The sequence below is a fragment of the Cryptotermes secundus genome, unplaced genomic scaffold, assembly GCF_002891405.2.
Source record: "Cryptotermes secundus unplaced genomic scaffold, Csec_1.0 scaffold47, whole genome shotgun sequence".
NCBI lineage: Eukaryota > Metazoa > Arthropoda > Insecta > Blattodea > Kalotermitidae > Cryptotermes > Cryptotermes secundus.
The window spans coordinates 1,065,972-1,087,804 of NW_019721002.1; the positions used below are offsets into that span (position 1 = coordinate 1,065,972).

The following is a 21,833-nucleotide window of genomic DNA, read 5'->3' on the forward strand; positions in this document are numbered from 1 at the left end:
ACGCCATGAAGGCGTATGGGGGAGCTGATGTACAGATCCACGTTTTCTTGAACTCGGCACTAGCTGGAGGTGAATGGTCAGCTTCATGCCCCGGCCGCTTTACCCCCGGAGAAAGAGCCCCCGGTACCCATTGGACAGGGGGCTGGGTGGATCCCAGAGCCCGTCCGGACGACGTTTGGAAGAGAAAATTCTTGAATCTATTGGGACTCGAACTCCGACCCCTCGGTCATGCAGCCCGTAGCCAGTCGCTCTACCGACTACGCTATTCCAGCTCCTTTCAAACTGTATAACATTGAATGAGTGCGAATAATGCACTGAAAGAGATCAGGAAGGAAATGTTGGTGGCCTAACTGAGGGTCCTGTCCCTTTATGTGCTTAGTGGGACAGAGAACTCCCTCGGAGTGCTTCAGTCAAGTCAGTCGCTATACAGGCCAACTATCGAACTCGGTACCTCCCGTTTTCAGCTTCACAGCTGAGCCAGCTTGTTCCATCGACAGTTTCGTTACCCAACCAGTAAACGGACTCCTCTTTCCTTGACCTTAAAAGTCAGAAACCACGGACAGCGGTTGCCAGAACTGATCACATTTTGACACACAAAATATATATAAAGACTCTTTAGGGAACTCCTACTGTAGTGTACAATTCATTCTACTTGTCTCTTGACACAGATTATCAACAGGTGTCACAGGCTTTCAGATATAAGAATTTTTGCAAACGTCGGAATTTTCGGCACTTGGCACTTATAGGGTTAAACTGGTCAGTCGCAATACGTTTTGTTGTGGCTCTCGTGCAACTGTTCCCCTCCCACATTGGCATAGGGTTCACGGGTTTTCCATAAACATCAATGGGATGACTGTGGAGACGGTTCGGCAACACCGCGCGAGGACTTGCTCGCCGCATTACAAGTTTTTACTGTAGGAACAGTCAGGGGTTTCCTTTTTTACTGGTTGAACTGCTTTCTTCTTGTTCCATCCTCATTTTATTGGTACAATTAAATTGTTTGCTTTAATCAACACGTGTAATCGGTTTGTCCTGAGCAGGGAAAGTAACAGTTGTTCCATGTTTGTAAGGATTCCGCCAGGAAAGGCCGACCACATTGACACGTCCAGTGAACGAAAAGACAGCCGTTTGGATTCTAGTTCAATGACCCCCCGCGGGGTGGCAGCAAAAAGCGGAATGAGGCGCGCTTGGAGTGTCCGTTTGTGCTCGCTGCAATCAAGTGGAACACTGCTTAACCCTTTCGATGTTGCTCTATATTCAAGCCTGTGGGTAACTTTACGAGTCAGGATGCTGAAAGGAAAGAAAAATGAACAGGATAAGGAAAAATAGAAGAAGAAGAAGAAAAAGAAGAAGAAGAAAAGGTAAAAGATTTGAGGTTGACACATTTATGTTTATGAAGAGCGTTGTATTCTGGGATGTCCGACGTTTCAGAGGAAAGCGCTTCCTCCATCTTTAGAATCGAAGAGTAAGCCAAGCAAGAAACCAGTAGGAATATCGGGAATGTGATTGAACGTTTACCAGACTACACGGTGTTACATCCCAGAAGATCTTAGGCCCCCATACACACACAGTTTGGCCTCACGTTCGGCCTGCACAGTTCAAGGCTGAAAGGCAAAACTGATGTGTGTGGTGCGGCCGGCCGGCCGGCCAATCGTTTGGACTGTAGGAAACCCGTCAGTCCGTCAGTTCTACCTGCAGGTCGATCGGAAGGCCAAACTGTGTGTGTATGGGGGGCCTTAGGCTGGGGCCACACGAGCGCACGAAGTACGTCCGTTGCAACGCGCCTTCTTTACGACGGACGTTGCTGAGGACACCACACAATGCCTACTTTTACCAGACTACACGGTGTTACATCCCAGAAGATCTTAGGCTGGGGCCACACGAGCGCACGAAGTATGTCCCTTGCAACGCACGTACTTTATGACGGACGTTGCTGAGGACACCACACAACGTCTATTCGAGAACCCTCTCTTAAACACAAATCATCAAAAGGCTGCGTGTATTCCAACCGGGGTTTAATATACTGTGATATGTAAATCCATTGCTAAGCAACGCCCGGAACACACACGACCAACAATAGTGGATCAGTGTTTTCTTTGTGTCCGTACAGCTTACTGTCCCAAATTAACCGTGAGTTTCACCCAGTCCTGCCGCTGTACAGTCCACTTACAGAGTCCGAGGAACCCTACCTCCACGCCCCCTCATGTTTACCTTGGGCCTAGCCTCTGGTATTGCAGGTTAACGCCGGGACTTGGCAACGTTGCCTGTAGCAAGTCATCAGCTTTCTTTACATAGGAAGGTTAGTGGGACGCCATCTTGTCTCCCCCCTCCCTACAAGAATCTCTGCTGCGTTGCTGCTCGTCGCCAGAGGATAACAGGTGCCTGGCCGGCAGGACTTACAGTCTTTGTGCCATCTTTGAGGTACGCGGTTTTGTTCCGAAATCAGCTCATCGCGCGTCTGTTTCGTGTTATAATACGGACGAGAAAGAATGTGTATATTGGTGCAGGAGGCAGAGAAGTTGTAGTCAGCAGTTGCGCCATCAAGCGAGGAGCAGTCAAAACTCACGAGCAACAAGTGGAAAGTGAGTGGTACGCCATCTTGAAAGTGTTTGTGTTGCCATGCGACGGTGTCTGGTTGAGGTTTCGTTGTGTAGTCATGGTGACATTAAGGAAGGAGAGAAGTGTTGTACAGTGCTAAAGTGCTGATTTACGGGACAGCTCGTTAGTGATGACGGTGAAGTGCTGAAAATCTTGCCAACACTTGGAACGATGGAACGGGACCCGCGCGTGCTGGAGGCGGGCTCATCGGAACAGGTGAGTGTCGACATCCGCAAGTCTGGGCTAGGCTCTGCACTCGCTCAGTGACCGGATCCAGCCGAAGGATTTTTAAGAATGAGTCGAACGCTACTTCTGCCTTTACCATATCAACTTATCAGTCATATACACATTCTTATGTTCGTAGTGTATTTTGGGACATGACGTTATGTAGTCTGATAGCTTATCGACGTTGCGGAGGAACGTACTCTTCCCATCTTCAGGGTCGAAGAGTAATCCAAGCAAACAGAGCACCTTCCTCTGAAACCTCGATAAACATCTACCAGACTACATGGCGTCACACTCCAGATAATAGTATTTTTCATAGTCACCGCTGTGGGAACCTCAAATAACATCTTGATGCTTCGTTAGACATCGCATAACCTGAGCAGTCGCGGGTTCAAGTCCCGATGAGGTGTTTTTTTTTTCACTTCACCTAATCCTTCCAGCCGCACTAGGGCTCTAGGGTCGACTCAGCCTCTAACAGAAATGAGAGCAGGAATCTTCCTGGGGGGTAAAGAGCGGTGGGCATGTAAGGCTGACAACCTCACCACCATCTGTGAGCCGATTGTCTAGAAAATGTGGGAGCCTCGACGTCTCACAACCCTATGGGCCTCCACGGCCTGTTACTGGGATAGCTTTACATTTTTTACCTTGCCACCTGGTTTCACGTTACGAAACCCTGCAGTTTGTCCTCACAATGTATCTGTGTGTTCCGAATGGTTGTAAGAATAGAGCTGTTTGTGTAAGTAGCATTAACCGATTCGTCCTTCGAATAGCGACACTGTGCCCTGATTTAGGAGCTGAATTTTAAGTATTGTTTAAATTAACTGCCTGCTTCAGAGAGTGTTTAACAGGAGTTGCAAGACGCCGTGGCCCAACACAACACAGAACTTAACTTACCGTGACCAGGTTTCTCCATCTCCCCGGCAGAAAGCCGTACTTAACACTATTTATCGACAGGCGTGCGAAGTTAAAACAAATATTTGTATTCGTCGTGGACGTGGAACTATGTGACAAGACACCTTTTAATGTTGGAGCGGGTTATAGCTCAGGTTACTGCGTATAAGCTGGTTGGACAGAGTTCTTTAGCCGATTTAGTCATGTTTACGTTTTCATATTGTCGCGTCTAGGGAATGTGCATGACTTATAGACGGGGTTTGAATTGGCTGATTGAATTTATTTACTCCATATACACGCGTAACTACAAGTAATACAGCGCCACCGCTGATCTGCACACTTTACAGTTCACTAGGACACGCTGTCTTCTCAGTTTTCACTAGTCGTATCGTGGCAACGGATTTATAAGTCTCGCTGTAACCACAGCATACCTAAAATCCTCTGTTCACAGCCTAATTTATTTATTGCCATTTCTCAATCATTTTTGCTTCGACTCAGGAGGCTTCTTTATCAGGGAGTCCGTCTCAGAGTCAGAGTTACTTTACGACTGGAGGTTTACCGCCAATCAGTTCGTTTTGGCGGCAAACCCCTTTGAGACCCACTATCAGTATTTATTTTCAACTGAACACTTGCGACTATAGTCCTTATGTAACATCCTCTCTGAGGGGAAAATGTGTTTGTTGTTTACAATTGCTATTGGCCCTCGCCAGGGTAGTCATTGTCTGGTCCGAGTCATACGGGACCCATGACCATGTTCTACTGTCTCAGATTCTAGACTCCCCCAACCTCGAGGGCCAGGTCCTCGTATTTGTATCCATCATGAACAAGGTGGCCAAGTTTCCAACAATACGCATATTGTTGTGTGTTTTGCGATTCTTTGCTTAGAAACGGGTTCTTGTTGCGCGCGTTCGCTTCCGCGGGAATATGTTTACCGAGCCGTTGCCTAACAATGAACTATTCCAGCTTTCAAGCGTCATGTCACAATATATTGTAAAGGTTAAAAGATCCATCTCGAGATTTGACTGGTTTGTACGTTTTGAANCCCCTCATCACACAAAAAAGAACGCGGTGTTTGGCTTTCCTTCTGTATGCATGTACGCCTCACTAGCGACAGAACGGCCTAACGGGTTTTGTTCATATTCGAAATTCAGGAGTTATAGGTCGATATCCGGTGAATGGGAACGTCCACCCCCCCCCCAAAATCATGGGCCTTTCAGATGGCCTCTAAAACACAAAATGGGCTATTCTCTCGAAAACCGCTGCCACGATTTTGAATAGATTTCAGTAATTAATGGAGACCCATCTTCCCAAATAAAACTGCGTGGGTCGTATCGACGGTAAATTAACGGTATGAGCCATGGGGGCCCAATCTCTGTCGAAACCGGCATTATAAAACCGGTCGCACGGATTGCGTTGTTGTTCGGAGTTCTGCCGAGCTCTTGTCCATTTTCAAGGTAACGCAAGCAGGGTCATTCCTGCAAGGGAAAGTACAGCAAACCCTCGCTAACTCCGGTTACAGTTAATCCGGATGTCTCATAATCCGGATGGAAATACGAAAAATGAAAAATTCTGTTCACAGTTGAGTGCATAATTTAAAAGAGACATAACATTTAGGAAGGCAGATGAGTCATTTGTCTGGTCAGACAAAACTTGATAGTTTCTTCAAACCTGCATTATTACATTCAAAAAGGAGTACAACTCCTGAGGCTTCTATCGACGAATAAATTAAATGTCTTTTTACAGTTATGAAATAAAGGCTCTGCAGTGATATTTTGTTATTTATTTTCATCAGCAATACTCACATCGTTAAAATTTCCATTTATTTGTGTCGTAAGTCTTTTTTTTTGTCTTGTGCGGCTACCTTTTGCGTCACTAATCCGGATTATCGCTTAAACTGGATGACCTCTCCCCTTGGTTAAGTCAGATTAGCGAGCGAGGGTTAGGGTACATGCAATGTCCTTACACAGACATACGCAGATGTACAGTGGGCCTCCATTGGCTGTGGGTCTGGACGCGCTGAGGATTTCGGGAAAGAATGTTTGTTTCAACTTCAGAACGCCGTACAGTCCGGTAGAAGTTGAATTTTTCGGAGAAACCTGTTGCCTCCATCTTCAGGTTGATATTTATCTACCAGATTGCACGGCCCCCCCGGAAGACCGTAATCTTAATTCAACGTCGCCAGAACCTTAAATCCAAAATTTCATTGCACAGACACCGATATAAGAATTAAAATTCATGAAAACACGACCTTCCCAAAAGATCTGACTTTGCGCACGCGCACACACGCATTAATCGTGACACCCGTAACCGAACCCTATCTGTATATGCATCGCAGTCAACACAACTGTTTTTCTGCTTGGCTAATGTTTCTGAACCCCTCCCCACACTTACACCTGTTTAGGAAACATGAAACCTCACTGACTCATCTCCCTTAGCAACGCTCTAGACCCGGTACATCTATATCCAAAATGTTGTCAACATCGGGTCAGAGAGACCCTGAAGATGGGAGATCTGGTTGTCTCCGAAACGCTGGTAAGGATAGAAGACCCTGAATAAGAAGAAAGGTGTAGGTACCTTCTAAACATTGGTAAATGTCTACCAAACTACACGGCGTATCATCACAGATGACAATATTCTTCCGCTTCATAATGTGTGCCGACGCACGCGTGCTGATAATTAGGCAGCTGAAGTGTGTATTGACGTTCGTGTCAAGAACAAACGCAGTCCCTGAACGACATGTCTCGTTTGTAGCATGAAACATGTTAATGTGATTGTAGTGATATTAATAGTTTGCGGGCTAACTTGCATTGTGTTCCCGCTGCGATACCCGGTACGTACTCCGGTAAGTCGCTGCACTTGCAAACATGACCGGCTGGACAGATTCATTGGCTGAGGAACAAGTCCTCCGGGAGGGACTTTAAGCCGTGGGTCCCGTGTCGTAGCTTTACGGCACATAAAAGAACCTCATGTCCCAAGGGGACCACTGAGCCAAATTCAGGACATTTCCCGCCCAACAGTAGTCTCTAACGCCTCTGGTAGATGGGGGAAGCATCGAGATACCGCTGAGCCAGTAGAGGCCGAACTCGCCGGCTGAGTAGGGACTGATGGCACGCACCAGTACTGATAGGGAATAGAGACTGGTAGAATATCATAGGGGGACGCACAAGGGACCAACAGTTGGTCTAAGTGCATGGGGAAACCCACCCTCTCCAATACAATACTACAAATATTGGTTGATTTGTCAGTTCATATTTGATGGCCGTGCCAAGGTTCAGGCGGTTAGTTACCCGCTTCCTCCAGGGCGTCCCGGATTCGTGACCAGATCAGATCATGGGATGGGGTTTCTCCTAGTACTTCGGTTTCCTCTGCCAGTTCTCATTTTACTAAATGCTCCACATTCATCTGTCATCCGGGGCTGGCACAGTAGGCAGTTAGTGGCCGACGAACAACTTAAAAGTGTTTGATTGTATCAGCAGCCCTTCGCAGTTATCGTAAATAACGCCTATGCTATGTTTCCATGCCATCGAGAAAGAAAACCTTTCTGCAGTGTCATTTCGTTCTCCACGGATCTCACATGAAATCACCTGGCACTGAACTCGAGGATCCATGGAGAGAAATTTAGGCCTGTAGCCAGAGAGTGAAATCCAGCGCGCGGTGCTCTCTGACGGGTGACGTAGCCATGTGTGTTGGGGCAACTTTCATTAGACCGTTGTTTACAAACAAACCAACAGACAGGTCATGAGCCGCGCGCAAGCATAGTAAGAAATAATGTCTTCCAAACCTTAGGGCTGGAAAAGGTGCACGTCCCTTAAGGGCCCTACACACGCTCCGGTAGACCTGTCAGGTGCGCCTGCGCAGGTCGACCGGAGCGTGTGGATGATAAAACGTCGCAGTTATTGTGACCTGAACAGTCCGCCGGAGCATATTCGAAAAATCATTAGACGACCTTGTACCTGAACCAGGCAAACCGGAGCGTGTGGTGAAATGGCCATCCTCATAACGGTATCTTTCTATTTTAATTAATGGGCAACTAATGACAGGAACTGTAAATAAGTTTCTTCATTCATGCGCAAATAATTGTGCCAATCTTTAGGGACCAACTTCAATTCACGTAACAAATTCACATGTGAATAAACGTTTCTTTTCATCAACCACTCTTTGCACCAGGTTTGACGCTTACTTTTCGGTTTGAAACAATTTGTAGCTAATAATAAGCCAACTACAGCTAGAACATCATGGGTAGATGCCATGTCCGACCGTAGCAAACACACAACTGAAGTTATATCGGAAAGGTGTACCTGAGCATGTGGGCGCACTGGGGGTTTTCAGGTCGACCTGCGCAGGCGCACCTGACAGGTCTACCGGAGCGTGTGTAGGGCCCTTTACAGGCAACGCAAACACTGAGACGCCAGCTCAGTCCACTCCAGATTATTAGTAATCTGTTTTTAGTATTCGTTTTAATATTGCTGCTCATGGTATATGAAATTCACATGTTCAGTGACGGTGACAGTTTTTTTTTTCGAAACGTCGGGGAACATTACCGGAGTACAGAGCCTCACATCCCAGAAGATGGTTCGCTCCGTAGTCATACTCGTTATGGGAACCTCAAATCGAGCACCTCCAGTTTGTGTTCTCTTCGTGTGAGAGAGACCAAGTTCCGCACCCGTACGAAGGAACAGGCGGAATGACAGTTATGTATACAGTGCTACCTCGACTTGCCTCTGTGGTCTAGTGGGCAGAGTTTCTGCCTACACATCCAGAGGTTCCGGGTTCGATTCCCGGCGCTGCCAGATTTTCTGAGAAGTAGTGGGCCTGGAACGGGGTCTACTCAGCCTCGTGAGGCTAATTGAGGAGCTTTTTCAAGGAAATAGCGGCTCCGGTCTAGAAAACCGAAACTAACGGCCGTGGGGCTCCGTTAAGCTGGCCACGCGACACTCTCTATCCGCTAAAGTTGGCACTAACGTCGCTGACAAGCGGCGGTCGCTCGGTCGGTATAGTTCGCTTGCGGAATACAGGTCACGGAGTTTGTTTTATTTATTTTTGGTACCTCGACTTAGGAACCTATTAAATTTACTCTTCGTTGAAACACGAATTTGGAACTTACCATGTTTTAATGCCTGAATGGTAGCGGTCAGTGGTAAAATGCTGACTTATTTGCAGTATTTTAATGGTTTAAATGATATTTGATGTCCCTTTGTTGGTTTTATAACAAGAGCAATATAATTATGGCGTGATACGGGTTAACACACCGAAAATGGCACCGAGCATAAGAGTGAGAGTTCGGGAACGTCCCATTAATCAGTAAGCCCCCGCTACTACCGCTCTGCTCCGTTGAAATGGACTAAACTGGCGAACTGATGTGTTCTTGTGTTAAATGCAAAGCTGGCCCTGCTCGTAATTAAGCACCACGCCATGAAGATATATGGAGGAGTGGAGGTGTGGTTCCGCGTATTTAAACCTCGGCACTAGTTGGAGGCGATTTGTCGGTAATGGCATTTCTAGAGCAGTTAACGAATGCTGAGGGGCCAATTACGCCGAAAGTAGAATCATTTTTATTTGGTTGCAGTGAAACGAACCGCGAGGAATTCGTCTGTAAAGCGTGCAGCGAAAGTCGGTGATGTAAGTGCTACCAGCTGAGGAGACAACCTTGATATTGGTGCAGGTGGGGGGGGGGGGCGCTGGCCTTGACGAGATCCTTCGAGGGGCAAGGCTTAGGGGAGCAGACCACCGGAAGTCGCGTTACGCCCCTTCCTTGGGACATCTTGGCTTTGTTTTGTTTTCAGACCTGCTCTTCCCCTCTGCGTTCTGAGGAGGCTTCGCCCCTGGCCAGCAGTCTCCGTACCTTGGGTAGTGCTGCTGTAGACCGCGCACGGATCCAGAGATCTGTGGCGAGAAAGGGCCCATTTCTGCGAAATGTGATTCGCTTTCGAGCTTTTTAAAGGAGATAAATACCGATGTTTCAGAACTTTTTGTCTAATAAAGGAAATGTGTGCCGCGCGTAGTTATGTTAGACCTTTCTTAACCTTTGCATGAAATGACAGAGAATTCGGATTAACGCTTCGGCTGCCTTTATCCCTGTTGTCTGAACATTGTATCTCAGTAAAGAGTCCTGTGTTCGCGGATAGATTGCACCTTGCAGCCTGGTGAGGCTAGTCTTTTGCCTTGTCTTACACTTCGAACTTGAAGATGGAGGCAAAATGCTGCTCCGAAACGTGGGGCTTCCTCCAGCCTCTCCGTTCCTCTGCAGTCTCCCCACAGATCAGTTTGTCTCTCGACTGTTTGCCTTTACTTCTCAACACTTTATCGTGTGAAAAGTACAGTAACATCTTGTAGTTCGGGGAAAAGCCAGATGTTTCTGAGGAACATATTGCCTACATCTTCAGGGTCGGAGAGTGGGCAAAGCGGATGTCCCTCCTAACCTTCAGGCTCTCTCAAAACTACACGGCGTCACGATCCAGGTGACAGTGATCTTCATAGTCACGCTGTGACATCAAATCCAACATTCCAGCTGCTTTCCAATGTGCGTCTAGCAGAAGGACGACGGCCCGCGTACCCCCGTCGGCTTTTTCTTCGCCCAATGTTCTTTCACACGAAAGAGTCGACATCACCGACTTCCGCGCAACAAGTGCCTTTCTGTTTACATAGCCCGTCTTGTTAGACCTGACCGCTGGGTTTCTTATCCCGCTTACTGCTAAATGATAAAGTTGTTCCCCTGCTTAACTACTTAAGCACTACGCCATGAAGGCGTATAGGGGAGTGGATGTATAGATCCATGTCTTCTTGACCTCGGCACTAGGCGAATGTGAGTGATCAGCTTCACGTCCCAGCCGCTTTACCCCCGGGGAAAGAGCCCTCGTTGCCCTTTGTATGGGAGGTTGGGTGGACTCCAGAGCCAGTCCCGGACAACGTGGAGAAGAGAAGATTCTTGACCCTACCGGGACTCGAAGACCGACGCCTCGGTCATCCAGTCTTATCTAATCGCTATACCGACTGAGCTAACCCGCAAACTCACTGCGCGTTGTTGAGAACGGCCAGGCATAAGCACGTTATTAGCGATGTGTGGACAATTTGCTGTTCTTTTGTTCGTGAACCAGCAAGCGGGTTCCTTCACTGGGCCACGCGCCGCTCTCGCGGGCCCTGGAATGCGGTGAAAGTGTGCGTTGAGGGCGGGGGAACACGTGGATGCTGGAATGTGCGGGCAAGCACAGGCCAGGAGCATGAAGAAAGTTGCGAGTGGAAGCCTGTGCTGCAGGGGCTGTGGCTTGCGTGCGGTCGTGACCTACTCTAGGCAGGGAATGAGGAAAATTACGGAAACCCAAAGCCAGGATTGACGGTGTCCCGGCCGAAATTCGAACCAAAGACCTCCCGAATACGAGTCTAGATCGTTACCGCTACTTTTGCCTGCTCACCTTTTCAGATTCACAATTTTACGAGCTGCTGATTTTTCGCTTGAAGTTTCGCAGTCTTCATGTGGGTTTAACTGACTAGTAAGCTGGTGCCTTCTGAGATGTGACGCCGTGTAGGCCGATCTGTACCATCGTTTCACATGAACCTGCTACCTCAATGTTCAGGGTAGAAGGGTGGCACTCTTCCACCTAGAAGGTGGATGCAGCATGTTGCTCCGAAACTTCTATGTCGAACTACCAGACCACACGGCGTCATTTTTCAGAAGACTCATTTTCATTGCTGTTACCATAACATCGCGCCTCACAGCATTAAGTACATTTGTGGTAACTGTTGAAACATTTCTTAAGAAATTATGCCTGATTTATATAAATCCGGGAGGCTGGATAGCTCAGTCAATATAGTTTAGGTTAAACCACTGAGGGATCGGGTTTCGATTCCCGACAAGGGCAACAGAGCGTACTGCTCGGCTCTGTGGCCCACCCATCATCCTGTCAAGTTGTACCGTGATTCTTCTCCCCGCCAATAAAGCGGCCGGAGCGTGAACCTGATCACTCAGGCCCTATCGATTGATTATCGTAAAACTCCATGGAACAGTTACCTCCACTACCGGTACGTCTTCCCAGCGTGGTGCTTAGTTACGTATAAGAAATGATATTGGCTGTGGACATGTGGCGGACTCTTGTGAGCACGGTAATGAACCTTCGGCTTCCGTAAAAGGTTGGGAATTTCTCGACTAAGAGAGCAAATGTTAGATTTTCAAGGGCTCGTCTGTATGAGTTAGTTACAGATACGCACTGCTCCGAAACGTATGACTCCGTACAGAGGAAAAACATGTTTATATTTCATGAACCATGAACCAGTTCACACCCTACTTGTTTAATTTTCATTTTAATATCTTTTCTTCCACACATAGGTCTCATTAGTGTTCTCTTCCGTTTCAGCACACTGACGAACATTCTTTATAGATATACAATTTCCTGTATGCGTGCTAATGTCGCGCCCATCTCTTCAGTCTTAAAGGCAAAGTACCACTCCAGAAAGACGTATGGAGAAGTTAAGGTTTGGCTCCGAAAAGGATAGCACACGCGCAGCTTTACCTCTCATTACAAGTATCATACGTGACGCCTAGCCTCGACCCACTACCTCCCGGATTTACGAGCCCATTATAGCAACATCCGTTGGTCTTCGCTTCGGATTTTCGGAGTTACGACTCGAAACTCGAATTTCGGTCGTGTGTCATGCTGTTAACGCTCTAGGACCTAGGATCATGACTGAAGTATACGTAAATGTTTCATAGTATGTTATTTTTTGTCGTCCCATTGTAGATTTTATGACGAGAGCAGTAGAATCATACGGAAGTGGCGGTTAGAGACACATTCTGGGGACCGGAAGTCCGGGTAGGACTGCGCAAGAAGCGGTGCGCAGTTTGCACTTTGCACCGGAACCAAAATCGCTGCCTCGACAGCCTTCCTGATGATGACTCGAGTAAACTGATCGTGTCAGTGGGCTTGGCCAGTCGGTTCACTGTAATGAGTGGTGAGGATTTCAGCCAGGAACTCTGAGCACTAGACCACAGAGGCGGTCACAATGGGCGCATATAACAACGGCATGATTTTTGTACCTTATTCCAAAGTCACAAATGATCCCCCCCCCCGGAATGTTTGAGTATCGCAATCGGTGGAGCTTGCCCAGGCCCATGTGAAGTAACGAAACAGAAGTTGTTGCGAAAGGCACGCGTGCCTGCAGTGGGCAACAGTGATCAACTGAACAAAAATACTTAAGTGACCTAGTCGGGGCGGCCGCGCCATAGCTCAAGCGGTTAGTCGCTGGCTTCCCACCGCGGCGGCCCGGGTACGATTCCGGGTTTGGTCATGTGGGATTTGTGGTGGACAAAGTGGTACTGGGGCAGGTTTTCTCCGAGTACTTCGGTTTCCCCTGCAAATCTTCATTCCACCAGTTGCTCCACAATCACCCTCACCTATCATCTGGGGNCCTCCACACTCCATTCACATTGCCACTGTACTCTCTACTGCAGTCTTGTAACGCAACAACAGACACGCTCCTTGTTTGTGTACACGAGAGACAGGGCTTTCATGTCGCTGAACCATTGTTTCAGAACTGTGCCTGTAGCCACACTCCACACCAGCCAGACTAAGAGTCTCCCAGTTCAGAACCTGTACTTTCCTGTCCGATGTCTAAAAAACACTAAGATTAAAATACGACAAATTGTATTTCTGTCTCTTGTTTTGTATGGGCGTAAGAACGTTGTTTTAACATCAAAGAAAGAACATAGACTGTGGGTCTTTGAGGACGGTGCTGGTGAGGGCCCAAAAGTCATACCGATGTTTTTAGCTTGTGCATACATACTAGAGGCCGTTAGTAATCTCCTCGACTTCTCGTCTTTAGAGGAAAGCAGATAGAGCCCCCGCAGTGTGGTTAACGACGTGACAGAGAAACTGTGTAGGACTGATTTACGAGAGTAGGGAACTTGATAGAAGCGCCGTCAGTGGGTTTGCGCTACTCACGGCTGTCACTGTCTCTGGAAAGGGCAGTTCTCCTTCGCCCACTCACGGAGCTGAGCCCTTCTTGAGAAGCAGCCAATTGTGTACTTACTCAAGAATTTCCCAGCATTTTATGGAACCCGAAGGTTCATATCCGTGCTCACAAGAGCCCTCCATTGGTGCCTGTCCTGAGGCAGATCAATCCAATCCATACCATTCTATCTCTCTGAGATTCATTTTAATATTGTCCCAGTGGTCTCATTCTTTCTGGCTTTCCCACCAATATCCTAAATGCATTTCTCTTCTCCCCAATTCGTGCTACATGCCCTGCCCACCTCATCCTCCTTGACTTGATCATTCTAATTACACTTGGAGAAGAGCACAAGTTATGAATCTCATTATGCAGTTTTCTCCAACCTTCTGGACAATTCTCCATTTTCTTACCCAACGAGACTGTAACCGAGGCAATTCCTTGCGATGTTCCTACGAAACGACAAATGAATAAACACGGTGTCACGACCTACATAGCCATGATGTGTCGTGAGTCGACTTTGTAGGCTGTTGTACAACCCGTTCATAAATTGTAGAGATGAATAAGGCGTGATTGTACAGAGGTCGTGTGGTGCAATGTGACGTCACTTGTTTACGCCCTTACAAGCCGCCATTCAGTGTGTTGACGTGTGCACAGTGAGAAGCACTTGTCTACGCTGTACGCCCCAGCAATACGCACTCGAGACATGTCTGGTTCGGACCGGACCGCTACACAGCGCCAGTGTCCTTTGTCCTCCCAATTAGGGACCCGAGTGTCTGGAAGTAACTATTATCACAGTCATTTCCAAGTTCTTGACTGGTAAAAAAAAGTAAAGCTGTCCCTGTAACCAGGCCCTGAAAGCCCATAGAGTTGTGACAAGTTGAGGGTCCCACATTAGACAATCGGCTCAAAAATGGCGGCAAGGTTGTCACCCTTACGCTCCGGCTGCGCTTTGCTCCCCAGGAAAATTGTTTAATTAATTCCTGGTACTCATATATGTTAGAGGCTGAGTGGACCCCAGGGTCATAGTGCGGCTGGAAGGATTAGGTTAATTGAAAACAATCAAATTACCTCATCGGGACTTGAATCCGCGACCTTCCGGCTTGTAGCATAGCGCCTCAACCAACTATGCTATCTGGTACAGGGGATTTTTAGTAGGTTTTAATTCATGTGCGGTTTAATTTTATCGCGTTCTCGCGAAGTTTGTGATGTGCTTGGGTTCAGTTCTGGGCCTGGGCACCAACCGGCTGTCGCGTTAGCAGTTCAAACTGGAACACAGTCGCGTCCTTCCACTTCTGTTTCTAGTCATTGTTCACGTATCGTCCTATCGTTTGACGCTGTATCATCACGATTATAGCTCGATTGTTGCTTTGCCACTGTCGTTGCTTGATTCACGGTTCTTGCTCGATTGTTGCTTTGCTACTGTCTTTGCTTGAGTCAGGTCTCGTTGCAGTAGTGATGGTCACGTGACCCGTGACGGAGGCCGGGCGCAAGGTGCGGGCAGGTTGGACGTGACGACAGTCGCATTCCAGCCCCAAGGACACTCTGGTCCAGGTACTGCATTCCGTCCTTATCGCGCGCGGTGCCAACCGAGCGGCCGAAACCGGTGTGACGTCCGAACACTGTTTCTGCAGTGCAATGTGCGACATTGGTGTGAGTTCCACGGTCGCCCGTACATACACATTACTTGGGGGCCCCACGCTCCTCTAAGAGAGCCCATTCTTCTCTTCCATTTGTCTTTTACCTCCAGCTCATCGCTTTCAGCTCTCGTAAATCATCCTCTTCATCCGTCACGTCCTAGTTAATCGCCACCGACGACAGAACACTCCGATACATGATCTGGGGTATGTAGAGTACAGTGGATGGGTGTTTGATGCATGTGAAAGGATTTGGAAGGAGTCGGTCGTGATATAATCCAGGCACCAATCCAGCACATGCCTGGAAGGAGTGAGGAAATTCACGAAAGACCTCGGTCAACATAGCTGGTGTCTCGGACGAGATTCGAACCGAGCACCTCCCCATTTCTAGTCTACAACGTTACCGCTGCGCCAACCCGCTCGAGCTGAACCGAGTTTGGTTTAAAAGTGTTCAGTTTGCGTGACTAATGCAAGCACTGGATGTTAGGACATGTGACGGTACGCCGTAGGGTAGCGGCAACTTCTCCGGCAGCATAGTGATGCTGGCAAGTCGATAGTGTAGTTCACAGGCGTTACACGCGGCAGTTAACCAAAGATGCTGGCCATATATTGTACAAGTCATCATAAATTATACAGTTTCTTTGTTTTTCGCCTGTTTATCTGTTTCGTATAATTATCTCTATAAATACGAATTGTTTCCCGGAATAGCATTAACCCTTTAAAGCCCAGTGGTTACCATATGTACCACCCGCTTTAACATACTGAAATTCTGCATTCTGCCCACAGAGTGTATCTGTGTGTTCCGTACGGTTGTCACAATAAACAGCGACTGTTTCCCTAAACAGCATTAACCGGTTGGGCTCTGTAGCGGAGACGTAATGTGTTTCCTGTGAGGTACGGACTGAATTCTTATATATACTGCATTCTGCCCACCGAGTGTATCTGTGTGTTCCGTATGGTTCTCACAGTAAACAGCGACTGTTTCCCGAAACAGCATTAACCGGTTGGTCTTCCTATCGACCTGACTGAGATGAGCCGTACGACAGAAACTAGACGGCCAGAATACCCGAAGGAGCTGTGAGGGACATTGAAATGAACAGGAAATTAACTGTGAACAAAACAAAGGCGATAAGCATTCCGGAACAGTGTTGTCGCGAAATGTGACGCATGCGTGTAGAGAGTCAGATTTGATTATATCTGCCACAGACTGTGTACAGACCGGAAGCGATGACACGCGAACTATCCCCATCGAGAGAAGTGCTTAGTTTACAGTGGTGACATCTATACACAGCCTGTAGTAGAGATAAGCGACTTCATTGCTATGTAACCAGCCAAATGAGGCCCCAGACATGGAACTCCCAACCTAAAGACCGATGGTGTGATGGGCTGGGTTATTGGATGAATATGGAAGTGGTACCTCGGAAAATACCTCTACAAAGGGGTTCATTCTGCTTGGAAGAATAACCCAAGAAATCAACGTTAGAGCAGGTAGCAAGCGAAGCTGATTTCTGGCTTTGCTTATTCTTTGACCCTGAAGATTGAGGCGACATGCTTCTACGAAACGTCGGTTGCTTTTCAACGGACTACACGGCGTTATATCCCAGAAGATAGAAAGAACCCATCACCCTCAATCTGTATTCTCCCCTTGACATGAAACCAAGTTTCACACCAATACAAAACTACAGGAAGAAAATATTTTTAAGTTTTACATGTTTGCACAGCAGACGAGAAGACCAAGGGCTGTGAACTGAATGGCGACAAACATTCTTCGAAATCAGTCTGCTCTTCATTTCCTCACAATTCAGATTTCGCCTAGTTTTCAAAGGATCTGCGCAAGTTCGTGGGCCGCGCTGTCAGGAGAGGGAGGCACGAGGAAGGGCACGCATTGTGCCTGTGGGATTGAGTCTCGCGAGCCGATTATTGTCAGGTATGCCACAAGCGAAGCGAATGGACGGGACGGTCCTGCATACCCGAGCTAGATGGCCACATTCCGGCTCGTGCTGCAGTCTCAAGGTCACGTGTCTCTGGCTGAAGGTCGTAGTATTTGATGATTACCCAACTGTGCCTCAGTGTTACGTAGAAAGTCCTGGGTTCACTCGATGCTGCAACCAGTGCTCTAGGGACGATGGAACTAAGCCCTGAAGGCCCTTGTTAACGTGACATTTAGAATAGCGACGTCTGCAGTGTGAACCCTGTTGTGAACGTCGTGACGGACGGCGCCAGAAATCAGATTTCGTTTCGATTCTGTGACACAGACACCCTCTATCTGCAAAAGCTGGCACTAACTTCGCCGACAAGCGGAGGTCGCTCGGTCGGTATAGTTCGCTTGCGGACTGAAACCACGGAGTTTTTCTGTCACACAGAAATCGCAACGTGAGTACAGATGTCATGGCGTTGTCTTATGGGGATATAACACCGTGTCATCCGGCGGATGACAATCGACGTTTCGGAGTAGCATATCGCTCCCATCTTCAGGTTCGAATAGTAAAAACAAACTAGAATGAAGTACGCAAAAAGCAAAATAGATTTGTTGTCCCCGGCGTTCAGGTTTGCCCTGGGCCCACCCAGAAGGTACAGGCGACTCTCTCCCGGGGGCTAAAGCGGCTGCAGCGTGAAGCTGTTCACACCTCCAGCCGAGGTTAAGATGTATGGCCCTATATCTCCACTTCTCCATACGTCCTGATGGCACTGTGGGGTAGATTGCTCGTCTTCTGAATGACCTTACCGCTTGTCTGCGTCTCGAGCCCCTAGGGACGGAATGCGGGCGAGAGGCGGGCGGGGAAAGGAGAGCTCGAAGCTCAGTAAGTGCCTGATCCGCCAGTATTGAATCAGCAGGATGCGAACCCCGCCCTCCATTCAGTCTCATGTAACTTGCAGGACATGTGTGCTAACTGTAAAAAGGTAACGTAAAGCCATCCCTGTAACAGACCGTGGAGGCCCATAGGGTTGTGAGACGTCGAGGCTCCCACTTTTTCTAGACAATCGGCTCACAGAGGACGGTGAGGTTGTTAGCCTTACGCGCCTGCCGCCCTTTGCCCCCAGGAATATTCCTGGTACTCATTTCTGTTAGAGGCTGAGTCGACCCCAGGGCCATAGTGCTACTGGAAGGATTAGGTCAATTGAAAAATCCAATGGCCTCGTCGGGAATCGAACCCGTAACCTTCTAGCATAGTGCCTGTACGAACTACGCTACCGCGAAGCAGTTTCTCCATAAATTCATCGCGAGATGTGTTCGGACTTATCATGAGCATTGCACATTAAAAGCACCGCGGACACGAATGATATACTGCCTCCATCTTCAGGGTAGCATTCTGATACATCGCACGTGGAACAAAGTAGATTTCTCCGGACCGCCGGTAACGCTCTATCAGACTACACAAAGTCCACTAGCTTAGTTAATTAAGCACTTTGCCATGAAGACGAAATGGGGAGTGGAGGTATAGCTCCACCACTCTTGATCTCGGCAGTAGATGGAGGTGAGTGGTCCGCTTTACCCACAGGGAATCAGCCCCGGGTACCCGTCGGATAGGTTGGCCCCAGAGCCCGTCTGGACGCTGTGGAGAACCCTTCTCCTTCTCCACATCAGCCCTCAAGCTGGTTCGCATGGTGTCTCTGTGTTTGGAAAGAGACTATCCAGGAAAAGTGATAATGTGGTAGTTTTTCCATTTGCTTTCCACATCGCAGTACAACAGCCGTTCAAACCACTCTGGTCACGCCTGTTGCTATACGAACTTGAACCATCTCGAGCATCATTTGCTCTGTGCTTCAAGTCGCTACTGATGACGCTGCTTCCGGCATCAGTTTTTGGTTTTTGGTGTCCCTCTTCGTCTGATGCCTACCCTTTGACCTGTCCAGCAAAGGAGGCCCTGCCAGTAGTTACGCTACCGCTGGTATAGCTCTCAGGGTCCTTGGCATACTCAAACCCCCTCACCACGATAAGGTGGAGGCACCAACGAGAGGGGCTGTGGAGAAGAGAATAATATTTCTCTGCCAGGATTTGAACCCCGGTCGTACATACCGTCGCAATACCGACTGCACACGAGGGCCGGGTTGGCCATAGAGCAGGCCTGGATGCTGTGAAGTAGAGAGAAATCTCGTGCTCCTACCTAGAATCGAACCCCAGTTCGCTAGCCGGCCAGCCCGTTGCCATGCCGGCTGGAGGGCATGGAATTACGTTTTGTGGACGCGTGCTGTCTCCCCTTGCGTGCATGCAGACGGAGGTAGCCCCATTGAGAGCGGTTGCCAAGTAACGCACGGGCAGGTCTTCGAGAGGAATTCGCTTTGTGCTGTGACAGCAAGTGTCACGCGATGGAACATGCTCTTGCTGTCTGCTGCAGGGCCCGCGGATTTCACTGTGACTACAACCCCGCTCCACCTTTTCAAGTAGAATGGTTAGGATACTTACCACTTAATTTAACGTTTTAAAACATTGCATTTTGCATCGGCGCTGTATCCATTGTTTCTTTCTTTGCGTCCTTATGTATTTGTTTCTCTTTGTGTCTCTTTTGTTTTCACCCTTCGTTTCCTTCCTTCACTTTTTGTTTTCCCCCACTTTTTAATCTTCTCTTTTATGCATACTTTCCCATTTCATTGCCCCTTTCTGTCTCGCTGAGGCTGTAAATTTCTCCTAAACACTAGTCCGCTTTTGTCAGACTGCACGGCGCTCAGATTGTTTTGTGTTTTTCTAGCCCCTACAGGCACTTTGTGGGATGAACGGTTCCTTCCAGATCCCGTCCGACGCTATATGTATAATCTGGATACTGAGGGCGTCGTTAAATAAGCAAGTCCTGTAGATGTTCACCGACGTTTCGGAGGAAAGTCCTGCCTCTGTGTTCAGGGTAGGCGACTCTGGCAAGCAGGGGGCGGTTATTATGGAGTTACTTAAGTAATAGAACGCATTTTAGAATTTCTGTAAGCACTCTCCCTTCGAAATAAACCCCAGATACCTGCTGGTTTCCTAGCAACGAGCTTAATCTTGAGCACAGCGGGAGCTCATTAGGATGTCCCTGATCCCTGTGGCCATGAGCCTCTATGGCAGGATACGAGTGTTATGAAAGGTTATGTTTGCCGTGGCTTAGTTGCAGGACAGACCTTCCCCCTTCCCAACAGAATCACAATAGCCATCAGAGAGGGGTCACGTGACCTGGCTCTACAATTGGGGATTACCTCCCCGGATTGCGTTCTGTGCGCAAGAGTTCAGTAGCGGCTCGTGTCTGTTTTTCCTCTGCGTCTTGTGTGTGTCGTCCTTTACGCCGTACCTTGGTATGGGCTGCTTAATGTATTTATTTCAGGCAAAAGGGAAACCTCGGGATGTAATTTATAACGTAGGATATTGTTAAATTGTGGCGGGTAGACCCGTTGCTGGGCAATGACCGCGAAATAAGCAGCTATACAACAGCCGTTGCTAGGTAATGTCTCTGTAAACAGCGTCCGTTGCTAGGTAATGACTGCAACAAACACGGCCGCAACAATAGAATAAATGTTGGAAGCGATGTTTTCTGTGCGGTGCGTGTCAAAGCTACATAACAAGGAGCAGCTGCGATTACGAGAAACCCCCGTGTGGAGGCGGGGTCGAATACCTCCACCGTGGCCTTGCGAGTCGTAGGAGGCGACGAAATGGGAAGTCTCAGTAAAATATGGTCGCGAGTCCCAAGGGACTCGGAGCCGAGAAAGACTGCGCTGGCAATCACGTGACCAGTATCTTTGAATGTTCTGTAACCTCTGCAGATGCAATAAGCCACACGCGTAGCGTTATGCAGTTGTGTGGCTCTTGCACTGAGGCAGCGCAGCGGGTCGCTGGGTACAAAGGGAGGCCGTTGATAGCGCGACCCGGGTGAATTAACCGCGCTCTTGTTTACAGCCAATAAATAGAGCAGGCGGGGAGGGGCTGGGAAACTTGTGTTCCAGGGCGCAACGCAGAGGCTGTGTCAGGAAAAGAGGGCCCAGTAAAATAATCAGACCGGAAGTCGATTCGGTTCAAATTGTTTGGTCGCCCTGTCTCCTATCCGGAAGTGAGCCGGGGGGGGGGGACGACGACCGGAGAATCGGAGTTCGATTCTGGGCAAGAATAGGTGTGTTCATCCCCACATGCTATCGCTCAGTTTAGAACCTCTCCTTCTGCATGGGTGTGAAACTTGGTCTTTGACGTGAAAGGAAGAACATAGACTGAAGGTATTTGAGAGCAGGGTTATGCACCGGAGAGGGGTGAAAATCATGGGAGCCACTGTCAGCTTCTCACAAGCTCTCTCCACTCACAGAATGTAGGGCTCGGTAGTCATGAACTCGTTACACAGTGTTGCAAATGTTGCACTGAGTAAATCAAGACGTGTGAGTAGGTAGAACATGTAGAACAAATGAACACACGTGTACAGAACTTGGTCCACAAGGTTCACATAAAGGGATAGATCACTTGGGAGACGTAGTTGTGGGTTAGATGATGATATTAAAATGGATGGGGAGTGTACTGACAGACACTGCCACTGTCTCGGACTGTATAGTGGCCAGTAATGGGATGATTAATGATTGATGAATGGAAAGGATGAG

The 21,833-nt window shown here is 48.3% G+C and overlaps 1 protein-coding gene across 10 annotated transcripts in view; it reads left to right on the forward strand.

Annotated features, from left to right (window-relative positions):
- LOC111874546 (tight junction protein ZO-1) overlaps positions 1-21,833 on the forward strand; it is a 118,051-nt gene that overhangs the window by 33,952 nt on the left and 62,266 nt on the right. Inside the window, exon 1 of one of the 10 annotated variants that reach the window (XM_023870175.2) lies at positions 2,341-2,814. The exons of the other annotated variants lie outside the window; for them this stretch is intronic. Within the exon in view, the coding sequence (XP_023725943.1) occupies positions 2,770-2,814 (45 nt within the window). The 5' untranslated portion in view covers positions 2,341-2,769. Of the gene's footprint in view, positions 1-2,340; positions 2,815-21,833 lie in introns of those variants that run through there. 10 annotated transcript variants of the gene reach the window in all.